The following is a 26,319-nucleotide window of genomic DNA, read 5'->3' on the forward strand; positions in this document are numbered from 1 at the left end:
ATGCAGAAGTTATAGTAACAAACATTTGGTTTTGTACAGGCATTATTTCCACTCTGGTGCATAAGCTTAACAAAGGTCATATCCCAAACTAAAAAAAAAAAAAAGAGAGATGGAGCAGGTCAAAACTCCCATGCTGATCAGTTGATCAGTAGTGGGATTACGCCTATGAATAACCACTGCACTCTAGTCTGGGCAACACAGCAAGCAAGACTCTATCTCAGAAAGGGGGAAAAATATCCATGTAAGTATTATGTCTATTTTTGATAGTATTGTGCTCTTGTTTCAGAAATGCATGATTTGTTTTTTTTGTTTGTTTGTTTGTTTGTTTGTTTTGAGATGGAGTCTTGCTCTGTCACCCAGGCTGGAGTGCAGTGGTACAATCTCTGCTCATTGCAACCTCTGCCTCCTGGGTTCGAGAGATTCTCCTGCCTCAGCCTCCCATGTGCTGGGACTACAGGCGCCCGCCACCACGCCCAGCTAATTTTTGTATTTTTAGTAGAGGCGGGGTTTCACCATGTTGGCCAGGCTGGTCTCGAACTCCTGACCTCAAAGGATCCACCCACCTCGGTCTTCCAAAGTGCTGAGATCATAGGTGTGAGCCACCGTGCTCAGCCTGACGCATGTTTTTAAGATCTCGCTAAGAAATAATAATGATCGGTTTTTTGTTGTATTTTTAAAAGTTCTCTTTTCCCTGCATAAAATAATTTTCTCCAAGTAGGTTTTTCCATTTATTTTCATCTCTGCCTTTCATGTTAGAGACTTTGGTCAGATGTCTGATGACTGTTGGTTATCTGAGTAGGGGCACTAAAAAGCTGATTGAAAAGTCTGAGCACATGGGGAGAACTTTTTGACTATGAACTTCATTGCAGGGTGATCTGGCTCAGTTATTCATTGTTATGAGTATCTTTAGATTTTTTTTTTTTTTTGGTAGTCAGATTCTCCAAAATACATTCTTCAACTGATCACCTGGAGTTATGAAGCCCCAGGAGCTCAGTGGATGAAGAAGGCCGGGGTTTCACACTACAGCTGTAAATGTTTGCTTAATCCCCTGCTGTCAGTACAGATCCCCCTTACTAGCTGAGTCCAGAGTCCTCTAATCTAGAGACCATGCAATTTACTTTCTTCTGGGAATAAACTTTATTTATTTATTTATTTATTTATTTATTTATTTATTTATTTATTTAGAGATGGAGTCTCGCTCTGTCATCCAGGCTGGAGTACAGGGGAACGATCTTGGCTCATTGCAACTTCCGCCTCCCAGGTTCAAGAGATTCTTGTGCTTCAGCTCACTGAGTAGCTGGGACTACAGGCACATGCCACCATACCATGCTAATTCTTGTATTTTTTTAGAGGTGAAGTTTCTCCATGTTGGCCAGGCTGGTCTCGAACTCCTGGCCTCCCAAAGTGCTGGGATTACAGGTGTGAGCCACTGTGCCCAGCCATCTCCTGGGAATAAACTTTAGTTTCCCACCAATTTTCTGGATGGCAGGATATGAGGAGGGCATTTGGGGTATATAATTTTTTTCTTAAATTTTCAAACAGTTCTCTTGTTCTTAAGCCCCACTTTCACATCTAATTCTGGTGCCAATTCCTGAGTCTTTTGGAAATTCCACGGAGTAAATCTGGTTGCTTTTAGCTTCTTCTCCTATTCAGTTTAGGACTCAGCTCTCTTGGATCGGCTAAATTAGCTGCCACTCATTCATTTGCTTTCCAGCTTCCAAGAGGGCATAGTTGTCTCCATTCCCATTGCTAACTCATGGCCCACTCTGCGTGTGTATGATCTTTCTAGGATCTCAAGTGAAAACCTCAGGTCTTCGCCAAAGTCTTTCTACTCTGGCTGGGGCCAAACTCCAACTCTCCTAGCCCTGAAAAGCCTCTGATACGTCAACTCAGCTGTGTAGCTGCAGAGGCTATTCTCTACTCCATCTGCCGGAGTCTTGCCCTGTGTGTGGGAATTTAAGAGTCAGTGAAGCCTCAAGAAGGAGAATTTTTAAATAATCAACTTCTGGCTGGGCACGGTGGCCCATGCCTGTAATCCCAGCACTTTGGAAGACTGAAGCGGGTGGATCACTTGAGGCCAGTAGTTCGAGACCAGCCTGACAAACATGATGAAAACCCTGTCTCTACAAAAATACAAAAATTAGCTGGGCATATTGGTCTGCTCCTGTAATCCCAGTTACTTGGGAGGTTGAGGCAGGAGAATCACTTGAACCTGGGAGGCAGAGGTTGCAGTGAGTCGATAGCACGCCACTGCACTCCAGCCTGGGCGACAGAGAGAGATTCTGACTCAAAAAAAAAAAAAATAATCAACTTTGGCTAGGTGTGGGAGCTCATGTTTGTAATCCCAGCACTTTGGGAGGCCGAGGAGGGAGGATCACTTGAGCCCAGGAGTTTGAGACCAGCCTGGGCAACATAGTGAGACTGCATTTCTGTTAAAAAATTAACAAATTAGGCCAGGCGCGGTGGCTCAAGCCTGTAATCCCAGCACTTTGGGAGGCCGAGACGGGCGGATCACGAGGTCAGGAGATCGAGACCATCCTGGCTAACACGGTGAAATCCCGTCTCTACTAAAAAATACAAAAAACTAGCTGGAGCGAGGTGGCGGGCACCTGTAGTTCCAGCTACTCAGGAGGCTGAGGTAGAAGAATGGCTTAAACCCGACAGGCGGAGCTTGCAGAGATCCAACCACTGCACTCCAGCCTGGGCGACAGAGCGAGACTCCGTCTCAAAAAAAAAAAAAAAAAAAAAAAATTAACAAATTAGCAGGGCTTGGTGATGCATACCTGTAGTCCCAGCTACTTGGGATGCAGAGGTGGGAGGATTGCATGAGTCTAGGAGGTCGAGGTTGCAGTGAGATGTGATCGCACCACTATTTTCCAGCCTGGGCAATAGAGGGAGACCCCAACTCAATACAATAAACAAAATAAAGTACAATAACTTTATTTATTTAAAATACAGTACATTGGGATTTAGGATGGGCGATGCTAATCTCATCATATTTTAGCCTATTATAACTATCACTGCCTTAGTAAAATTATTAGGAAATAGTCTAGGGCAATTTTTTTTTTAATGTTCATTCTGAGTGTTAGTGAGGATAGGTGAGCTTGACAAAGGCATTCTTCAAAAATAAAAACTGGCCAGGTGTGGTGGCTTACACCTATAATCCCAGCACTTTGGGAGGCTGAGGTGGGAGGATCACTTGAGCCCAGGAATTTGAGGCCAGTCTGGGCAACATTGGGAGGCCCCATAGCCAGGCATGGGGGTGTGCACCTGTAGTCCCAGCTCCTTGGAAGGTTGAGGTGGGAGGATCACTTGAGCCCCAGGGGACAAGGCTGCAGTGAGCTGTGATCACTCCACTGTGCTCCAGCCTGGGTGACAGAGTGAGACCTTGTTTCAAAATACATAAATACAAAATGCAATTAATATATTGATATACTTATAATAAAACTCACTCATTTTAAGAGCACAGTTTAATGGCTTTTGATTAATGTAAACACATGTGTAACCATCACCACAATCAAAATATAGAATATTTTTATCCCCCAAAAACTTCCTTGTGTCCTCAAGAAGAATTTTTAAGCAGAATTTTTAGGTTTCTGCTCTGTGTCTCCTTCCTCTCCCTGAAATCCCCGTTGCCTCAGCAGCCTTGCACTCCCATCTGTTTTCCCCAGCTAGTAACACTGCTAGTCTCTCCTTGGACACTGTTTCCTGTAGTCAAGAAAATGACTTCAGCGTGAAAGCGGGGGTGAACTCTCTTAGTGACCATAGCCCTGTATTGGTTGATGTAGCATATCTGCAAAGAGTTGTTTACTATATTTTGTCCGGGCTTTATATTCATTCACAGCAGAGGCCAGGGAAAGATAAATATGATACCCGTTACTCCATCGGACACCTCCATCAGACCTAGAACCAGAGGCTTTAAAATACTTCTTTTTTTTTTTTTATTGAGACAGAGTCTCGCTCTGTTGCCCAGGCTGGAGTGCAGTGGCTCAATCTTGGCTCACTGCAAGCTCTGCCTCCTGTGTTCACGCCATTCTCCTGCCTCAGCCTCCCAAGTAGCTGGGACTACAGGTGCCTGCCACCACGCCCAGCTAATTCTTTTGTGTTTTTAGTAGAGACAGGGTTCCACCATGTTAGCCAGGATGGTCTCAATCTCCTGACCTCGTGATCCGCCTACCTTGGCCTCCCAAAGTGCTGGAATTACAGATGTGAGCCTCTGCACCCAGTCTTTTTTTTTTTTGAAAGGGAGTTTTGTTCTGTCGATCACACTGGAATGCAGTGGTGTAATCTTGACTCACTGAAACTGCCACCTCCCAGGTTCAAGCTATCCTCCTGCCTCAGCCTCCCGAGTAGCTAGGACTACAGGTGTATGGCACCACGCCCAGCTAATTTTTGCATTTTTTCAGTAGAGACGGGGTTTCACCATGTTGACCAGGCTGGTTTCAAACTCCTGACCTCAAGTGATCTACCCAAAGTGCTGGGATTACAGGCATCAGCCACCTCGCCTGGTCTAAAATATATTTTTGAATACACATTTTACGCATTTTCTTGACATGCTGGCTAAAACGGGGAACATGCAGAAAACACATCACCGAAGTCTCTTCCTTATGGCAATCAGGAGAGCCCTTATATTTGGAGCTCTCCTGGCATCTTGAAGATAATCCAAAGAGAATGAATCTAGCGGGGCTGTATTCTGCCACTCACTCACTGGGAAGCCTCTGGCCACTCCTGGGGGGTGGGTGGTGGTGGGGTATTGTGATTGTCAAACCAACCACCTGGGAGGCCCTGTGGGATATGATTTTATTTTATTTATTTATGTTTTTTGATATGAAGTCTTGCTCTGTCACCCAGGCTAGAGTGCACTGGCACGATCTCAGCTCACTGCAACCTCCACTTCCCAAGTTCAAGCGATTCTCCTGCCTCAGTCTCCCAAGTAGCTGGGATTGCAGACACCTGCCACCGCGCCTGGCTAATTTTTGTATTTTTAGTAGAGACGGGGTTCACCATGTTGGCCAGGCTGGTCTCAAACTCCTGACCTTGTGATCCACCTGCCTTGGCCTCCCAAAGGGCTGGGATTACAGGTGTGAGCCACTGTGCCTAGCTGTGGTGTGATTTTAGAGTCAGATGGGGCAGGGTTTGCATTTTGGCTCTGACATTTACTGTGTGCCTGGGGAAAGTGATAGAATCACTCCAAGCTTGGTTTTCTTACTTACAAAACAGAGAGAGTAATACCAACCTTGGAGGATCATTAGAAGAGCTAATGATGTAGGCCAGGCGTGGTGGCTCACGCCTGTAATCCCAGCACTTTGGGAGGCCGAGGCGGGTGGATCACGAGGTCAGGAGATTGAGACCATCCTGGCTAACACGGTGAAACCCCGTCTCTACTAAAAAAAAGACAAAAACAAAAAAAATTAGCCGGGCGTGGTGGCGGGTGCCTGTAGTCCCAGCTACTCGGGAGGCTGAGGCAGGAGAATGACGTGAACCCAGGAGGCGAAGCTTGCAGTGAGCGGAGATCATCACGGCACTGCACTCCAGCCTGGGCGACAGAGAGAGAGACTCTGTCTCAAAAAAAAAAAAAAAAAAGAAGAGCTAATGATGTAGCATGTCATATGCTCAGCTTAGTGCCTTCTACGTAGCAACACCAGCATGTGGTGGCCACTGATAGCTCTATTTATAGATAGGAAGATGCTTTGTACCCTGTTAAGTAGTTCATAAAGTTGGTGATCAGCATCTTTTGGACACCCCAGCATCTATATCCCCCTTACTCCAATGTGTGAAGGCCTTCCCTTGCTTCTTGTTCCCCAGGACAGGAATGATAGATATTCACTTTCTCCGTTCCCTCTCTGTGGTGGCCAGTGTGGCTCACTGAATGCTCCTGCTAAGGAAAACGGGAGAATGTTCTTTGGGCAGTGGGGGCAGAGGCAGCACTGGGTCCCTTGGCATGGAACCCAGTGTTCTAACCAGACCAAGGCTTGGGTGGGATCCAGCTGGACTCTGCTGCCAGTAACCCTTGGTTTTTGTTCATTTTCTCATCCTGGGTTTCCAGCCTTCACAAAGATTCTGTGAGCTGCCTGATATGTTTCCAAAAACATGACAAAACAAAGCTTTTCCACTTCATTAACCAGATTTGGTTTCTATTTCTTGTTACCAGGAACTCTGATTAATACACTTGGTGCCAAAAACAATGCAAGTCATTAAAAACAGGGCAATAAGGTCTGACACACCTGTGGGACTGAGAACGCCAAGTGAACACACTTGTTCTCCTGGTTGCTCTCTTAGCCTTAAAGACAGGTAGCTCATGAAAAAAGAAAAATAGCCAACAAAATTTGAAACCTCAGATGTAAACAAAGAAGTAAAAATTAAAATAGGGCCAGACACAGTGGCTCAAGTCTGTAATCCCACACTTTGGGAGGCTGAGGTGGGCAGATCACTTGAGCCCAAGAATTCAACGCCAGCCTGGGCAACATGGCAAAACCTGTCTCTGCTAAAAATTCGAAAATTAGCCAGGCATGGTGGCATGTGCCTGTAGTCCCAGCTACTCGGGAGGCTGAAGTGGGAGGATGGCTTGAACCCCAGATGTGGAGGATGGCAGTGAGTTGAGATTGCATCACTGCACTTCAGCCTGGGTGACAGAGTAAGGCCCTCTCTCAAAGTAAATTAATAAATAAAGAAAATAAAATAGATAACATTTTCTCTTGTCAAATCGATAAATGCCCATACATAGATATATATGCGTGCATATAACGAAGTGATAATAGCTGGTGTTGGCAAGGGAACAAGTATCCCACAAGGCGACAGAGAGAGTGCACAGCCTGGGCCAGTCCCAAGGAAGTCCAGCGGAGTGATGGAAACTTACTAATTGAGAGACACTTTAAAGATGGCTTACTGTTGTCTGAGCCGTTTTTCTTTTTTGGAGATGGAGTCTCTCTATGTTGCTCAGGCTGGCGTGCAATGGCACAATCTCAACTGACTGCAACCTCTGCCTCCTGGGTTCAATGGATTTTCCTGCCTCAGGCTCTGGAGTAGCTGGGATTATAGGCATCTGCCACCACACCTGCTAATTTTTGTATTTTTAGTAGAGACAGGGTTTCACCATGTTGGCCAGGCTGGTCTTGAACTCCTGACCTCAAGTGATCCACCAGCCTCAGCCTCCCAGCCTCCCGGATTATAGGAGGAGTGAGCCACCGTGCTCAGTCTCTGAGCCGTTTCTCTATAGGACAAGAGCAGGGACAGTAATTACTCCCATATGGGTGGTTTTTCTGGGAAGTATGACTTGGCTGTGCCTTTACAAAAAAGCGTGGTAAAATATATGTAAAATAAAATATACCATCTTCACTGTTTTTAAGTGTATGTTTCAGTGAAATTAAGTACATTTACATTGTTGGACAACCAATCTCCAGAACTGTTTTCATCTTACGAAACTGAAACTGTGCACCTTTAAACAATAACTCCCCTTTTCCCCCACCTGCTACCCACGGCAACCACTATTCTATTTTGTTTTTACAAATACGACTGCCCTAGGTATGTCATATAAGTGGAATCACACAGTAGGTGTCCTTTTGTGATTGGCTTATTTCACTTAGCATAATGTCTTCAAGGCCCATCCATGCTGTAGCATGTGTCAGAATTTCCTTCCTTTTCGGGGCTGAATCATATTCCACTATATATATAGGCTACATTTTGTTTCAATGGACACTTGCACTGCTTCTGCTTTTTGGCTATTGTGAATAATGTGGCTATGGACATGGGTGTGCAACTATCTACTCATTTGTAGTCTGGGTACCAGCTCGGGTCACCTTCTTTTGAGACTTCAATAAAATTGACTTGAAATATACATACAGCCGCCCACTACCCCAAAGAAAAGAGAATGGAAGTCTTCCTAGAAGTTGTTGCAGTATCTCAAGGTGCTCCCTGCTCCCATGGAGACCCTGATAACACCATTTCTGGAGTGCCAAGTGCTGCACCAGGACTCTACTGCTTTTATCCTGACAGCAGCCTCACAAGGTGGGCAAGCCCACTGCTGGCCCATTTGGGCCTCTTTACAAATGAGGAAAAGATGCCTGTTCTCCCTGGCAAAACTCCAGCTTGGAAAGCAGAGCAGGGAGCACATTGGAGGCTCCACTCAGCTCCTTGGCATGGCTCCCTTACACAAGGTACAGCCTACACTATTATACATGACAGCCCTGAGGCAGGCATGGCTGGCAACCTAGGCTTACTGATGATAAAAGCGAAGCACAGAGGTGAGGAGTTTGCATTTTTTATTTTTTATTTTTTTTTTGAGACAGGGTCTTCTTGCCTGTGTTGCTCAGGCTGGAGTACGGTGGCACCATCGTGACTTGCTGCAGCCTCGGTCTCCCAGACTCAAGACATCCTCCCACCTCAGCCTTCTAAGTAGCTGGGACCATAGGCATGCACCACCACATCCTGTTAATTTTTTTTTCTTTTTTTTGAGGCAGAGTCTCACTCTGTTGTTCAGGCTGGAGTGCAGTGGTATGATCTTGGCTCACTGCAGCCTCTGTTTCCCAGGTTCAAGCAATTCTCCTGCCTCAGCCTCCTGAGTAGCTGGGATTACAGGCACGTGCCACCACGCCCAACTAATTTTTTTGTATTTTTAGTAGAGACAGGGTTTCACCATATTGGCCAGGCTGGTCTTGAACTCCTGACCTCAAATGATCCATCTGCCTCAGCCTTCCAAAGTGCTGGGATTACAGGTGTGAGCTATCACGCCTGGTCTCACACCCTGTTAATTAAAAAAAAATTTTTTTGTAGAGATGAGGTCCCCTTGGGTTGCCCAGGCTGGTCTCAAACTCCTAGGCTCAAGTTATCCTCCCACCTGGGCCTGCCAAACTGCCAGGATTACAGGCGTGAGCTGCTGCTCTAGGCCTAGAGTTGGCAAGTTTGATGCCCAGGGAGCATGAAGCCAGCTTTCAAAAGTAGATCTTATTTATATTCACATGTGGTGAGGCCAAGAGTTCAGGATCTGATTGCTATTGAAAGAATAGTTGTTACTCATAGTTCCCAAGCAGGGAGGGCAGACCATATCAGGCAGGTCCAGGAGCAGAGGCCCCAAGGTGGTCAGAAGGCGGAGTCAGGGAGGGGGAAATGTAGGCAGGAGCATTCGCTGTGTTTCTGAGCGAAGGAACGGTCGAGGCAGAGTAGGAGGCAGGCCTAGAATTGGCTACTGTGAATAATTTCAGCAGGCTTGTCAGTGGGGTGTAGGGGCTGGGGAATAGTGGCCTGGAGTGTGAGAACCCTGGAAGGGCCCTGTAAAGGGAATAGTTGGGAAATGGACTCTGGATTTGTTGGTTTGTATACAAAAGGCACGCTCAGCCGGGCGCGGTGGCTCAAGCCTGTAATCCCAGCACTTTGGGAGGCCGAGACGGGCGGATCACGAGGTCAGGAGATCAAGACCACCCTGGCTAACACAGTGAAACCCCGTCTCTACTAAAAAATACAAAAAACTAGCCGGGCGAGGTGGAGGGTGCCTGTAGTCCCAGCTACTCGGGAGGCTGAGGCAGGAGAATGGCGTGAAACCGGGAAGCAGAGCTTGCAGTGAGCTGAGATCCGGCCACTGCACTCTAGCCTGGGCAACAGAGCAAGACTCCGTCTCAAAAACAAAAAAAAAACAAAAAACAAACAAAAAAAAAACAAACCAAAAGGCACGCTCACAAGTGAGTCCCTTACCATCTTTAGCCATGGGAGGGGCAGTTTCTCTAGGGTCAGCAAAACCCCAAGATGTCAAAGCATCAGAATAAAGACATGCTTAATACAAAGGCAAAGCCCAGGTTCTGAATCCCTTTGCCATCATTTTTTAACCCTTTCTCTGTCAGTAGCTTTCAAACTTTTGCTTTTCTTTTCCTCTGGAAGGGCAACCCTTTCCCTAAGTGAAATCTTGAGGCAGCCCTGTCTGTTAAAGAACTCTACTCTGGCAGAGGGGAATCATGGGAGGGCCCCTACCACCTGGCACCTGTTCATTTTTATTTTTAATTTTTTTTTGAGAGACAGGGTCTCACTCTGTTGCCCAGGCTAAAGTGCAGTGGTGTGATCATGGCTCTCTGCGGCCTTGAACTCCTGGGCTTGAACAATGCTTCCGCCCCAGCCTCTTGAGTAGCTAGGACTACATGTGCACACCACCATGCCTGACTACCCGTTCATTTTATTTTATTTATTTATTTTATTTTTATTTTTTGAGGTGGAGTCTCACTCTGTCACCCAGGCTGGAGTGCAGTGGTGCAATCTAGCTCACTGCAACCTCCGCCTCCCGGGTTCAAGTGATTCTCCTGCCTCAGCCTCCCGAGTAGCTCGGACTACAGGTGTGTGCCACCATACCTGGCTAATTTTTGTGTATTTTTAGTAGAGACGCAGTTTCAACCATATTGGCTAGACTGATCTTGAGCTCCTGACCCATGATCTGCCTGCTTCAGCTTCCCAAAGTGTTGGGATTACAGGTGTGAGCCACACTACGCCCAGCCTCGTTCATTTTAGAATCAGTCTTCAAGGCTGCCCCATGGAGAGTCTTCTGGTCCTCCTTAACAAGAGCAGAAAAGTAAAGGATAGGCAGGGGCAGGGCACTTGGGGTGGCCACTCAGTGATTATGTGACCTTGGGTCAGTGCCGTCCCTCTCTCCTTTTTTTTTTTTTTTTTTTTTTTTGAGGCGGAGTCTTGCTCTGTCGCCCAGGTTGGAGTGCAGTGGCCGGATCTCAGCTCACTGCAAGCTCCGCCTCCCGGGTTTACGCCATTCTCCTGCCTCAGCCTCCCGAGTAGCTGGGACTACAGGCGCCCGCCACCTCGCCCGGCTAGTTTTTTGTATTTTTTAGTAGAGACGGGGTTTCACCGTGTTAGCCAGGATGGTCTCGATCTCCTGACCTCGTGATCCGCCCGTCTCGGCCTCCCAAAGTGCTGGGATTACAGGCTTGAGCCACTGTGCCCAGCCCCCTCTCTCCTTTTTAAACATCTTTATTGAGACATAATTCACATAGTATACAATTCACCCATTTAAATTGTGCAATTCACTGGCTTTTAGTATATTTGCATAATTGTATCCCTATCACCACAGTCAATTTAGAACATTTTAATCACCCTAAAAAGAAACTCCTTAGCTCGGGGTCCCCAACCCCTGGGCCACAGACTGGTAAGAGTAATGGTCCACAGCCCAGCCTGTTAGGAACCTGCCACACAGCAGAAGGTGAGCAGTGGGCAAGTGAGTGAAGCTTCGTCTGTGTTTACAGCCACTCCCCACTGCTCACATTACCACCTGAGCTCTACCTTCTGTCAGGTCAGTAGCGGCATTCGAGTCTCACAGAAGCGTGAATCCTATTGTGAACTGCACATGTGAGGGATCTAGGTTGTGCCCCTTATGAAAATCTAATGCCTGATGATCTGAGGTGAAGCTGAGGTGGTGATGCTTGCCTTGGGGAGTGGCTGCAAATACAGATGAATGTTAGCAGAGAGGTTTGCCTGCACAGAGACCATCATAAATCAATTGCTTGCAGACTCATATCAAAACCCCATCAGTGAGTGGCAAGGGAAAATTAAGCTGCATCTGGTGGCAGGCTTTATGGTGGCAAGTGAGTCGATATACTTCAGTTGCACAGCTGCCTTGAAAGTATGTTTGAGACAACTTCAAGTCTCTGTATGTTCTGATTAAAGTCAAGGCAGAATGTCCTGAGATTGCCAGAAAAGCAATGAAAAGCCTGCTTCTGTTTCCAACATCCCAGCCTTGTGAAGCAGAGTTTTCCGCAGTGAACCAAAACGAGATTATGGAGTAGACTGGGCATAAGCAACACACTTGGGGTATCCCTGTCTCCCAAACCCCCTAGATGGGACCATCTAGTTGTAGGAAAACAAGCTCAGGGCTCCCACTGATTCTACATTATGGTGAGTTGTATAATTATTTCATTATATATTACAATGTAATAATAATAGAAATAAAGTGCACAATAAAATGTTATGCACTTGAATCATCCCGAAACTATCTCCCACCCTCTAGCAGTCTGTGGAAAAATTGTCTTCCATGAAAGCAGTCCCTGGTGCCAAAAAGCTTGGAGACCACTGCCTTAGCTGTTCTCTCACCCGCATTTCTCCTCTCCCCCAACCCTAGGCAACCAATAATCTACTCTCTGTTGCTTTCGATTTCCCTATTCTGGACATTCCATATAAATGGAATCATTTACTATGTGATCCTGTGTGGTCTTCTGTGACTGGCTTCTTTCACATAGCATGTTTTCAGGGTTCATCCATGTGGTAATGTGTATCAGAACTTCATTCCTTTCTATGATTGAATAATATTTCACTGTATGGACATATCACATTTTGTTTATCCGTTCATCAGTTGATAAGACTTTTGGGGAGATTCTGCTTTTGGGTACCACGGATAATGCTGCTCTGGACATTTCATGCCAGTTTTCATGTGGAGGTGTATTTTCATTTGTCTTGGGTGTCTACTACCCAAGAGAGGAATGGCCGGGTCATGTGGTGTCCGTATGTTTAATTTTTTGAGGAGCTGCCAAACTGTGTCTCAAAGTGGCTGCCCTATTTGACATCCCCATCAGCAGCGTAGTAGAGTTCTGATTTCTCCACATCCTTGCAAATACTTGTAATTGTTCATATGTTTTATTCCAGCCATCCTGGTGGCCGTGAGGAGGTGTCTCATTGTGTGTGGGTGGTTTTTTTTTTTTTTTGGTTGTTGTTGTTGAGACGGAGTTTCACTCTTGTCACCCAGGATGGAGTGCAATGATGCAATCTCAACTCACTGCAACCTCCGCTTCCCAGGTTCAAGTGATTCTCCCAGCTCAGCCTCCTGAATAGCTGGGATTACAGGTGTTCACCATCACACCCAGCTAACTTTTATATTTTTAGTAGAGACAGGGTTTCTCCATGTTGGCCAGGCTGGTCTCGAACTCCTGGAACTCCTGATATCAGGTGATACACCCGTGTCAGCATCCCAGACTGCTGGGATTACAGGCGTGCCACCAAGACCGGCCTTTTTTTTTTTTTTTTTTTTCCTGAGACAAGGTCTCACTCTGTCACATAAGCTGGTCTCAAACTCCTGGGTTTAAGTGATCTGCCCACTTCAGCCTCCTGAAGTGCTGGAATTACAGGTGTGAGAGCCACTGCACCCAGCTGTGTTTTTTTTGTTTTGTTTTTTATTTTGAGATAAAGTCTGACTTTGTCACCCAGGCTGATGTACAGTGATGAGATCTCAGCTCACTGCAACCTCTGTCTCCTGGGCTCAAGCAAGCATGTCCGGCTAATTTTTGTATTTTTAGTAGAGACAGGGTTTCATCATGTTGGCCAGGTTGATCTCGAACTCCTGACCTCAACTGATCCACCCGCTTCAGCCTCCCAAACTGCTGGGATTACAGATGGGAGTCACCGCTCCCAGAATCAGCCATGTGTTTTTCAAAAACTTTTTTTTTTTTTCTATTCTGTTTTTTGACACTGGCTCTCTGTTGACTAGGCTGGAGTGCAGTGGCACAATCTTAGCTCACTGTAACCTCAAACTCCTGGGCTCAAGTGATCCCCCTGCCTCAGCCTCCCAAAGTGCTGGGATAACAGGCAGGAGCCACCTCGCCTGGCTCCATTGCGGTTTTGATGCACGCTTTCCTGGTGGCTCACCTTCCCTGCTTCTCTTACACTCTCTGCAAAGGGAGAATCCAGAGGTTTCTCAAGGTCCCTGAGGGTTGTTGTCACGCCCCTTTCCTCCCTGTCACCACACTCCCTACTCCCCAGCCCCCACCCACAGCTGTGATTCTCCATGGTGCTGAGGGGAACTCTTCGTGAACTTAGGATGTCAAGCTAGAGACCTTCATCTTTATCCAGTCCCAACTGCTAAACTATCTGACAGGTAAGGAAACTGAGGCCCAGAGGGATGCGGGTTACCTAAAGGTGCCTGACATGTTAGTGGCAGAGCTGGGTTGAGATCAGAGAATCCAGGCTTGCATAGGGGACAAGGAGCTCTGGGTTTGATTCTCGACTGTCGTCATGACTGTGCCCGCCCTCCCTCCCTCCCTCCCTTCCTTCCCTCCCTCTCTTCCCTTTCTTTCCTTTCCTCCCTTTCTTCTTTTGAGACAGGGTCACACTCTGTCATCCAGGCTGAAGTGCAGTGTTGAGATTATGGTTCACTGCAGCCTTGACCTCCTGGGCTCAAGCAGTCTTCCCAGCTCAGCCTCCTGAGTAGCCGGGATCATAGGTGTGCACCACCTCCAGATAATTTTAAAATATTTTTGCAGAGACAGGGTCTCACTCTGTTGCTCACACTCATCTTGAACTCTTGGGTTCAAGTGATCCTTCCACCTTGGCCTTCCAAAGTGCTGGGATTACAGGCATGGGCTGCCACTCCTGGCCTTGTGGGCCACTTTCTGAACCTTTCTGAACAGCAGTTTCCTCATCCATATAATGCAGATGATACCTACCCTATGGGGTTGTTTTGAGCGTATAAAATATTTAACATAGTAAATAACTAATTTTGGAATAATTACTATCTACATGCCTATGATAAAAGAAAGTCAAATAGTACAAAGGAGTATTATAAAGTGAAAAAGAAACCTCTTTCCTCCAACCCCGTCCTGGGGGCCACCATTGCCACCAGATTCTTGTCTTTTCTGTCAGATCTCTCCTATGGACATAATGGAAGTTATTTATCACATGGGACCCTAGAGTTGGAGATCATTAACTTGCCTGCTTTTCTAGGCTGGTCTTTCCCACTTTGCTCCTTCAACCCCCCTTCTTGTGGCAGCACACAAACCGTGGGGCTCCCTTATTTGTCCAGCTCCCCCTTCCCAAGCCCCCTCCACCTGGTAATGATTTCCTAGAGCGTCTCCCAGGGGTCTCCATGGGGACGTTTCCTGCTCCAATCTCCATGGCAACTCTTCAGGTTGCCATGGTGACACTTAAGCGATTATTCGGAGACCCTTAAATAAATCACCCATGGTGGTATATGCTAGAAGCATTTGGCTCTGGCTCTTGTGTTTGGGGCCAGGGTTGGGGCCCAGGCCTGAAGGCAGAAAATGTGGGGAGGCGGGAGATGGTGGTCAGAGCCTGATGCCCTTGGTCTGGCCTTGTGAGGGGCCCTCTTTGGGCAAAATTGGAATTGAGCCTTTTGTGAAGTGGTGAGAGGACAAGAGGCAGTTACGCTTGTGCAGTCCTTAAATAGGGAGACCCTGCAGCCAGGAGGACATCTTAACCCTGATCAGGATGGGGGCAACTTGGAGCTATGCAGTAACCAAGCAGGGATTCCACTCCAGGCCTGCTGGGCTCCAAGGCCCTCACTCCTCCTTGACATCAAATTCTAAAAGCGAATTTAAGATGGAATCCACTCCTTCATATATTCATTTGACTGATGTGTTTAAAGTGGCTACTACGTGCCAGGCACTGTGTGCTAAGCATTGGGGATACAGCAGTGAATTAAAAAGCAAAACCCCTGTCCTCATGGAGCTTACATTTGACCAGGGAAAGGCAGACAATTAGCAAAACAAAACATCCATGGCTGGGCGCAGTGGCTCACACCTGTAATTCCAGCACTTTGGGATGCCAAGGCGGGTGGATCACCTGAAGTCAGGAGTTCGAGACCAGCCTGGCCAACATGGTGAAACCCCATTTCTACTAAAAATACAAAAACTAGCCGGGCATGGTCATGTATGCCTATAATCTCAGCTACTTGGGAGGCTGAGGCAGGAGAATCATTTGAATCCAGGAGGCAGAGGTTGCAGTGAGCTGAGATCATGCCATTGCACTCTAGCCTGGGCAACAAGAGCAAAACTGTCCCCCCTCTCCCCACCCCCCCAAAAAAGAAAAAAAAAAACCCACCCAGGTTAGAGAGTAGTTTCAGTGTTAGGGAAGGGGCCTAGAGAACATCAGGGTAAGCTGTGGTGCACACTGACACCAGGGCTGGGGGCGGTCCCAGGCACCCTCTCAGGGCTCAACTTCAGGTCTCAGGACAATTCCTGAAAGGTAAGAGGGTGAGGTATGGAAGGAGCTAGCCAAGACTTGAGACTCCATCAGCAGTGACCAGCTCCCTCCGCATGTCCTGCCTAAGCGATGTACAAAGCTTTCTGGCTTCTAGATGCCTCACGGATGCTTGGAAGCAGACATGCATGGCTGAGAGTTTAATTTCCATTATACAGACTGGGAAACAGACACAGAAGGGAGGGAGGCTGCCGAAGGCAATGCTGCTAATGGCAGGCAGAAAGGTGGCTAGAACTGGAGTCATGGCTATCCCAGTCCAGGTCCATTTCTGCCAGACCAGTGGATTTATCACGAGGTCTGAAAATTCATACTTCCCTGAGTGCTGTCTTACTGAATAAGTAGCTTATCTTGTACATGAGGAAGATCATGTTGTCTATGGGGAGAGATTATGATTTACCTGAAACACCAGCGTTAGGTGATTTTACCATGCTCCCTGACTCGGAGCTTTACTGCAGGCCACTCGGGTCAGGCCCGCTCCTCGGTGGTGGAACAGACTGCAAGGTGCAAGAACATGCTTCTTCTAGCCTCTGACTTCCCCAGCACTCTGGCACTCCTCCAGCAAATGAAATTTGGAAGCACAGGCCTACTTAAGGCCTGGGCAACCCAAAAAGCTTCCTGAGAAGGTGATGAGACTCGGGTCTGTCTACACTGGGCTCTCTTCATCACTTTTCCCTTCCTTTTTTTCCCCCCGAGACGGGGTCTTGCTCTGTCGCTCAGGCTGGAGTGCAGTGGCGCGGTTTTGGCTCACTGCAGCCTCTGCCTCCCGGGTTCAAGCGATTCTCATGCCTCCTGAGTAGGCTGGGACTATAGGCACGCACCACCATGCCTGGCTAATTTTTGTATCTTTAGTAGAGATGGGGTTTCACCATGTTGGCCAGGCTGATCTCGAACTCCTGACCTCAAGTGATCCACCCGCCTTGGCTTCCCAAAGTGCTGGGATGCTGGGATTACAGGTGTGAGCCACTGCACTTGGCCTTTTCTTTTTTAAAAAAATTAGATCCGTATTTTTAGGACGAGTTCATTTGGCTGGTGAGTTGTTCTATACTCCTTGGCAGATTCCAAATTCTATAACTACCATCCTGCTTCTCTTTTCTGAGTGTGGACTATCCACCTTCATACAGGTCTCAGGTTTGGGGCCAGGCTAGCAGGCAACAGAAAATCATTTCTGGTTAATGTAAGCCCTAGGAAGCATTTACTGGAAAGTTCTTGGAGAGTGAGCGGAGGAGCTGAATGGCCAACCCTTGGGCTATGTGGCTACTGAGCACGTGAAACTTGCTATGTGCTAAGCGTAAAATAGACACTGGATTTGGAAAACTTAGTATGAAAATAAGAGTGTAAAATATCTCAGTCATTTTTATATTGATTACATGTTGAAATGACATTTTGGGCACGTTGGGTTAAATAAAATGTATTGTTAAAATTAATTTCTCGTTTCTTCTCCCTAGGCTCAGGTGATCCTCCCACCTTGGCCTCCCAAGTAGCTGGGATTACAAGTGCGTGCCACCATACCTGGATGATGTTTTGTATTCTTTGTAGAGACAGGGTTTTGACATGTTGCTCAGGATGGTCTCAAATGCCTGGATTCAAGCAGTACTCCTGCCTCAGCCTCCCAAAGTGCTGTGATTACAGACGTGAGCTACCATGCCTGGCCAATACTAGATTTAAAATTACATATGGGCCGGGAATGGTGGCTCACACCTGTAATCCCAGCACTTTGGGAGGCTGAGGTGGGTGGATTACGTGAGGTCAGGAGTTCAAGACCAGCCTAGCCAATATGGTGAAACCCCATCTCCACTAAAAATACAAAAAAATTAGCTGAGTGTAGTGGCGTGTGCCTGTACTGCCAGCTACTCAGGAGGCTGAGACAGGAAAATTGCTTGAACCCAGGAGGTAGAGGTTGCAGTGAGCTGAGATTGTGCCACTGTACTCCAGCATGGGCAATAGAGCAAGACTTCATCTCAAAAAAGAAAAAAAACAAATTATATATGACTTACATAATTACTGTCATCTATATTACTATATACTACACAGTACTGCTGGACAGTGCTGTGACTAGATTAATTCCACAAGGAAAAGAGCCATAGCAATACCGTTCATCACTCTAAACCCAGGACCTGGTATTGGGGCCAGGATATAGTAGGGGGTCAAAAAAGTGTTTTTTGTTGAATGAATGTTTGACAGTCACATTTTCCATCAGCCCTGAAACATTTTAAACAGCCTGTGAAGGGAATGTGATCTAATTTAAATGTCAGTTTATATATTTAAAAAAAAACCCCCAAAACCCCACCGTAACTCAGGCATGAAATTTGCAAGAAGGAGAAAGTACAAGGGAGAATGAGGGATCAGGGTCTCAGTCCCTTTTTTCTGAGGGATTAGGGGGATATTCTGACCTTTGTCAAGCCAAAAAAGGAAAAAAGAAAGGTCCTGCCCATCAGAGGCAGAGATACGATCATTCTCCACTTCCTGTGACCCTCCCCCTCTTTCTTTGCTAACAGACGGATCTATTTTTAGCTAGGCACATGGCCACCCAGAGTCCAAACATTTTCCAGCCTCTCTGGAGCTGGGTTTGGCTATGTAAGTTCTGGCTCATGGCATGTAAACAGAAGTGTCAAGTAACTTTTGGGAACTTTCCTTAAAGGGAAGTGCTATGTCTCTCTCCCCTTCTCCTGGCTGGAATGCCTGGAACCTCAGCAGCCACATTGAACCATGAGGAATGGTGGAGGGGTGGTGTAGTGGAAGGCTGGGAGGGGCCTGGGTCCCTCCCCGACAACTTGGTGAACTGTTCTATCAGCCTTGGAATGCCTACTGTGGACTTTTTATGTCAGAAAAGAAAATCCTATGTATTTAAGGCTTGTTGACTTGCATTTTTTGGTCACCTTGTCCTAACTGGTGACTGGTGCCTACCAGCTTTACGTCGCTATCACTGGAAGGGACCACTCAGCTACCTTCAGGACACTCAAGTACTTTCCGGGACAGGGTTTGCTCCAAGATGACTGGATTTATTTACCATCAGCTGTTGATTTATTTTTTTGAGACAGGGTCTTGCTCTGTTGCCCAGGCTGGAATGCAGTGGTGTGATCTTGGTTCACTGCAGCCTCCACCTACTGGGCTCAATTGATCCTCCCACGTCAGCCTCCTGAGTAGCTGGGACCACAGATGTGTGCCATGACCCCCAGCTAATTTTTTTTATTTTTTGTAGAGGTGGGGTTTTGCCATGTTGCCCAGGTATTGATTTAAAAAAAAAAATTGGCAAGACCTTCAGAAGGTACAGAATTAGAAAGGTACAACAGAACAGAGTGAAGCCTGGGCAACATGGTGAAATCCCATCACTACAAAAAAAAAAAAAAAAAAAGAAAAATTAGCTGGGCAATGTGCCTGTAGTCCTACCTGCTCTGGAGGCTGAGGTGGGAAGGACTGCTTGAGCCCGGGAGGTGAAGAGGTCGCAGCGACCCAAGGTCATCATGCCACTCTACTCCAGCCTGGGCGACAAAGCATGAACCTGTCTGGAAAAACAAACAAACGACAAAACAAAACAAAACAAACAAACAAAAACTAGAGTTACCTCCTACCTCTGTCCTTGTCACCCAGTTTCTGTTCCATTTTTTTTTTTTTTTTTAAACAGGGTCTCACTCTGTCACCCAGACTGAAGCACACTGGCTTGATCTTGGCTTACCACAACCTCTGCCTCCCAGGATCAAGTGATTCTCCTGCCTCAGCCTCCTGAATAGTTGGGATTACAGGTGTGCACCACTACTACCTGGCTAAGTTTTGTATTTTTAGTAGAGACGGGGTTTCACCATGTTGGCCAGGCTGGTCTTAAACTCCTGACCTCAAATGATCCACCAGCCTCGGCCTCCCAAAGCGCTGGGATTACAGGCATGAGCCACTGCACCCGGCCCTAACATATTCTTTTAAAGAGAGAGAAAAATGTTAAGTTCCCCCTTATGGGATACCTTCTTACATAATCTAAATACATAGGTGTTATCAACATCCGTACCTCTACACAAAACCTGCCTGTCTGAATTATTCTGGTCTTACTACCTGTGACTCTAAAATGAGATCACACTTACTTTATGGCCTGCATTAAAGTGTTCAAGCCCTCAACCACGCAGTGGCCAACATCCATCCCCTTCCCTAACCCTTCTCCTCCCGCATGTAAAATACTTCCCACAACCTACTGATTGAGCAGACAGCTGGGAGGCTGGATCCCAAGTCCACCAAGCTCCACTTGGGGTCAAATAAAAAGAGCCAGAGAATTGGTTTTTAGTTGTGAAGTCACAGACCATGTTTTCCAGTAAAAAATAATGTCACTGTATTAATAACTGCAAACATTTAATGTGTATTATGTGCCAGACACTGTACTAAGACCTTTTTATGTGTAATCACCTTTAAAACTCACAATGACCCAATGAGTCAAATACTACTAAACAGTATTCCTATCTTATAAATGAGTCAAGTGAGGCAAGGAGAGGTTAAGTAATTTGTTCATATTCACCAGATGGAAAGGGGGAATTGGGACTCGGCATGGTGGCTCACGCCGGTAATCCCAGCACTTTGAGAGGATTGTTTGAGCCCAGGTGTTTGAGACCAGCTGGGCTGGGAACATATAGCAAGACCCGTCTCTATTTAAAATGAAAAAATAAATAAACAAAAATTAAAAAAAGAAAGGGGGAGTTGAGATTTAAATCCTGACACTGATTGTAGAACTCAGGCTCATAACAAGATGACCCTGACCAGATGGTAAGCTCCATTCATGCAGGGACCTTCCTCAAGGGCATAGTGCACTGCCTGGCACAGAGCAGAAGTGCAGCAAGTATTAATGGATTCAAATGTTCACATGCTAACACTGCCGGTGGGTTGGGGAAAGGACGGTGGCAACCTTTCCCAGTGACTGCAGGCTTGTGTCCTCACTCAGGACACACTCCCCAGAATCCAAGCCTAAGGCAAGGAGGCCAAATTAGTGTCATGAGAGGCCCTGGGGGAGGAGCTGGAACCGGAGGGCTGCAGCCACAGAGGGACCTTTCTGTACCCTGGTGGGGCCTGATGTGCCCACAGGAGCACAATCCCTTGATCTGCAGCTTTCACCCCGGAGTGTGCTGGACACACTTCTGCACATTGAATCTGAGCCTCTTTGCTTCACCTGCTTCTGCGGAATTCCTTTTAGATGTATTAACTTTTTTTTTTTTTTTTGAGATGGAGTCTTGCTCTGTCTCCCAGGCTGGAGTGCAATTGTGTGATCTTGGCTCACTGCAACCTCTGCCTCCCTGGTTCAAGCGATTCTCCTACCTCAGCCTCCCCAGTAGCTGGGATTACAGGCGCACGCCACCACACCTGGCTAATTTTTCTATTTTGAGTAGAGACAGGGTTTCACCACGTTGGCCAGGCGGGTCTCCAACTCCTGACCACAGGTGATCCACTCGCCTTGGCCTCCCAAAGTGCTGGAATTCCAGGCATGAGCCACTGTGCCTGGCCAGATGTATTAACTTCTAATTCACCTGTTGTGTTTACTGCTGCACCCCTAATACCTAGAACAGTGCCTTGGAAGTAGCAGGCCTTAAATCTTTGTTGAATGAATAAAAGAAAAGTTAAGCTATGCACCTGATCCTGGCCAGGTGGCACTTCCAGACTCTGGACTTGAGTCCTTTCAGTGCCTCCTACTGGGGATGGATTAGCTCAGGGGGCACTTTATTTCCTACATTTCTAAGTCACAGGGGTGGGGGTAACAGGGGCATTCACTGTTGACCGCCAGCACCCGGAGAGGTGCGCTCCTGGTTCTTATTCTAGGAGTTAGAGCCCATACAAGACCAACATCCTTTTTCACAACCCACAAGGATGATTCTGCTATAGTTTTAGGTAACGCAAATATTTCCTCTCTTGGGTTTTGGTTGAAAAATAAAGAGGTCTGGCAACAGACAGCAAAAATCAAGAAAAATAAACATACAATGCCAGGTTCAATCAGACAAGAATCAATGTGAATACACATGGATAAACCCTGAAATAGAAACATGGCACCACAGTTTAACTGACAAACATACTGAAAGAGTCCAGAATGTTGCTCCCACTCTTAAAGTGCTGAACACAGCAGGCGGCTGTAACTGAGTCAGGAGCTATTTTAATCTCCCTTGTAAAAAAGACATAAAAATGGCAAAGAACTGGACAGACTGCTAGTCAAGAATATGTAACTGTTCATGGATGAGATGGAATTCAAGCGTATTTTTATTTCTTCCAAGCAGGTACAGAGACTCAAATGTAACCCTTTGATTGAGCTCTCATGCTTGAAGATGTGCTGCTACCTGGCCTTTGAGCTCTGTGCTGGCATAAAGCCCAATGCCTGGGCAGGGCAGATGATCATAGTAGGGAGAATTTTAATACATCATGGGACACAGTGGGGGGCACAGACAGTAGAGTTTACCAGGCAATGCTGTTGATGTTGACAGTCCTAGCAAGGCTAGCAGTTCCAGGAGGACCAGCACCTCCAGGACATACGACTTCCCATGGGTGATGTGACCCTTCACATAACCATTCTGCTCCAAGGTCTGCCTTGTTCCCAAGTGCTATATGCTGATCCGCACCCATCACAATCACACACGTCTCACACAGACTCAAGACTCTGCAGCACCCAACTGAGTACTCGCTCAAGCAAGATGAAGCTCCTTGGCGGTGCCATCTTTATTATTCCCAGCCACAAGTTATAGCCACAACCTCTCTTCCATTTAAAGTGTGCGTCACCAGCAGAAGAAAATAGGTGCCAAAGTTCCCTCCCATGACTCAGTTCTACCCTCTCCTGGTCTTCGCACGGATCCCAGTGGTCCTGGCTCAGATCAAGCCTACAGCTTACTTCCCAGGCACGCTTCCAGGAAGGCAGTTGGGGTGGGGGTGCCCCTTTATGGCTCTTCCCAGGTTACATGAGAAGCAGTGATCTCAATGGGGTCTCAAGTAGAAGCCCTGAATCAGTGTTCATTAACAAACTTAATCCTTTGTCCTAAACCAGGTTCTAGCTCAATTGAAAGATAAAGGGGGGTTAAACATTAAGAAAAATGGCATTTTTTCATGTCACTGATACCCCAAGAGAAGTTAATAGGTCTACCTTGTAGATGCAGGGAAATCATAAAGTCAAACTACAATTTTTTATAAGAATTAATTAATTTTTTTAAGCTTTTTTTTTTTTTTTTTTTTTTTTTTGGAGACAAGGTCTTGCTTTGTTGCCCAGGCTGGAGTGTAGTGGCATGATTTTGGCTCAACCTCCACCTCCCAGGCTCAAGTGAACCTTCCACCTCAGCCTCCCCAGTAGCAGGGACTACAGGCATGCGCCACCATGCCTGGCTAATTTTTGTGTTCTTTGTAGAGATGGGGTTTTGTCATGTTGCCCAGGCTGCTCTTGAACTCCTGGGCTCAAGCGATCCACCCTCCTCGGCCTCCCAAAGTGCTGGGATTATAGGTGTGAGCCACAGCACCCAGCCCAAACTACAAATTTTAATAGAATGTTAAACCCAACCACTGGCCAAAAATCACTTAGGTCAAGAATTCCTAATCCACAATCTCATCAGTATGAAGGGAAAGCACTCATTCTAACACAGATCCAAGAACCAATGGCTACCCCAGATACCTTAACAGCATCACCTCAGAACTTCAGAAATCAATTAGAGATCATCCAAGGAACGTAAGTATAATTCTATAAAAAACCATCTCATCCCCGTCGCAGCAGGCTCCAAACTCCAGTGAGGCTTCCATAGGCCATGGAGAATGGGTTTGGCTCTTGTCACGGGGTAGAGCCCCATGATAGGGGTCTGAGGTAGATGAAAACAACAGGGTAGCCAGAGGCATCTACAGAAGATGTTACAGAGCTGCCTGGGCCTCATGACAGTTGCAGCTCAGTTACAAACCCCAGACGGCTCTATTTGCTTAAACCAGTTTTTCCAGTGACGCTTACATGCTGGCTTTCTTGGTTTCTATAGATGCTTGGTTTCAAAAATAAAAATAAAATAACAAAAATCCCAAATCCCTCAACTGGAACAAATAAATAATAGTAACAATATTTACATTAGTATGTCACATTGAGAGATTCCAGCATGACCAAGGAATGGAAAATCCAAGAACGTGCCCTGGCCTGTGCAGGGCTCAGGCCTGGCTCACTGTCAGGTGTGAAGACACCACGGGGAGCCGATGGATGTATGCAGTGAGCTGGGATGGGCCATGACACCTGGCTGGGCCTTAAGTCCAGGTAGGCAGGGTGTGCAGGAGCTGTGGGGCCGTCCATAGATTGAGTTTCAAGCAAGCAAACAATAAAACCCTCAGCTCTCCCAAGCAGTATGGCACAGTCAGGGTCACTGGTGTGAGCTGCGCCCTATCAGAGGAGGAGCCGCTCCTGGGGATGCCAAGGGGGCTTCTCTGATTGCTGGCATAGGTGGGGACCTCAGGACCCCCGTCCCAGGGAGCACAAAACTCTTCACATCAGCTGCAGACAGGATAAGGAGTCAAGGTCAGGCATGGTCCCCTCTTTCTTTGGACTATGTGACAAGGGGGATGTGGAATTCATTTGTGTCGAAGATCAGGGGCCTCTTGGGAGGGTTTGGGTCCCTGTCGGCCTTGTGGAGCAGCTTGAAGAGCCCGGTTCCAATGTTCATTGGGATTCCCATGATGATGCACTCAGACACCCCTGAAACCAACCAGAATGAACATCAGAGAGCCTCTAAACACAAGCTACATTTTCGGGAAGAAAGACTATTGGCTTAAGTGTCAGAAAATTAGGATGTGAGTCCCAGCGCCACTCCACATCAACTGGCTGAACTCTGGAAAATCCCTTTCCTTCCAATCTAGAAAAGAAGGGTGGCTGTGGAGTGCAGGCCGGGGGGATTATATGCTTTCAGGGAAGAGCGGTGCCTGCTCACAGCCCAGGAGTTTGTTGGAGAGAGTCAGCTCCACCAGTTCTCCTCTCCTACCTGAGCCAAAGGCACCCTGGGAGGGCCGTGCCTTTGAGAATACAACTTAGCAAGAATACGAAAGGATGCTCAGGAAACTCTAAGTTTGCCACCCAGTGCTTCCTTAACTTAGAGCCTATAAGAAAAGCAAACAACTGGGACAGTAGTGAGTAGAATACAATCCCCTTGGAAACTGCAGCAGGCAGCTGTTAGCTGTGCTCAGGGGAAGGGGCCAGGCTAGGCTTAAGAGCATCTGAGCCTTGATGATCTACAGCCCTGATGAGAAACACCCAGAAGGCAGGGCACTTATAGAGTTACAGGAGCAAGGGGGTGGTGCAGATTCTTTCTCCAAGCCCCATGTCAACCTGGCATAAGCCTTGAGTCTGCGACGAGCAAGCAAATGGCTACCGTCTTATAGACTTTGTGCTAACAAGGAACCAGAGAGGCAAACAACTAAAGACCAACATGCAATGAGGGTGAACACTGGGTTACAATGTGCTGAAAGACCAGGAGGGGAAAACTTGAAATTGGGGGTGGGGTGGCAGCCAGGCAGTCGAGGAGGTTACTGGCAGTGTGTGGGGCTGCAGAGCTGCAGCAAAGGCCCGGTTTCCAGGTGTCAGGCTTGAGTGCTGGGTCTCAGCCCTGTTGTCAAGCAGACTCACTCTTCTCCTGGCCCTGGGCCTTCTTCCAGTATTCCATGTACCTCCCTCTCGCCCCACTCTAACTGCTGCTCCTTTTTCTTTCCCTTCATGCTCTTTTTTTTTTTTTTTGGAGACGGAGTCCTGTTCTGTCGCTCAGGCTAAAGTGCCGTGGTGAGATCTTGGCTCATTGCAACCTCTGCCTCCCGGGTTCAAGAGATTCTCCTGCCTCAGCCTCCCGAGTAGCTGGGATTACAGGCGCCTGCTCCCGTGCCCGGCTAATTTTTGTATTTTTTAGTAGAGATGGGGTTTCACCATCTTGGCCAGGCTGGTCTCAAACTCCTGACCTCGTGATCCACCCGCCTCGGCCTCTCAAAGTGTTGGGATTACAGGCGTGAGCCACCGCGCCTGGCCCACGCTTGTTTTTTAAAAATATTTAAATAGACATGAGGTCTCATTATGTGGCCCAGGCTGGCCTCAAACTCCTGGGCTCAAGTGATTGTCCTGCTTCAGCCTCCTGAGTAGCTGGGGCGACAGCAACACCATGCCTGGCTCTCATCCTTCTTTATCTTAAAGAATTATGTAATATTTCTTTCCCTCCATCTCCAATCCATGTCCCTTTTGAAAACAGAAAGTTAATCTTAGAGGCAAAAAATAGGTATACACTCTAATGATGCCAATCTATACAAAAGCAGGAGGTAAGAGAGCAAAGGGCTACTGGGAAGCAGAGCTCTGGCCTGGAAACGGCAGCCAGACTTGGAATCTCTGTGGACCTGATTAGCGGTGTGCCCTGGGAC

The 26,319-nt window shown here is 47.1% G+C and overlaps 1 protein-coding gene across 1 annotated transcript in view; it reads right to left on the reverse strand.

Annotated features, from left to right (window-relative positions):
• Positions 1-22,159: 22,159 nt before the first annotated feature.
• Positions 22,160-26,319, reverse strand: part of POLR3A (RNA polymerase III subunit A) — a 52,057-nt gene continuing 47,897 nt past the window's right edge. The window contains exon 31 of the mRNA XM_023204847.1: positions 22,160-24,622. Within this exon, the coding sequence (XP_023060615.1) occupies positions 24,474-24,622 (149 nt within the window). The 3' untranslated portion in view covers positions 22,160-24,473. The remainder of the gene's footprint in view (positions 24,623-26,319) is intronic.

This window comes from Piliocolobus tephrosceles, chromosome 9 (genome assembly GCF_002776525.5).
Source record: "Piliocolobus tephrosceles isolate RC106 chromosome 9, ASM277652v3, whole genome shotgun sequence".
Lineage (NCBI taxonomy): Eukaryota > Metazoa > Chordata > Mammalia > Primates > Cercopithecidae > Piliocolobus > Piliocolobus tephrosceles.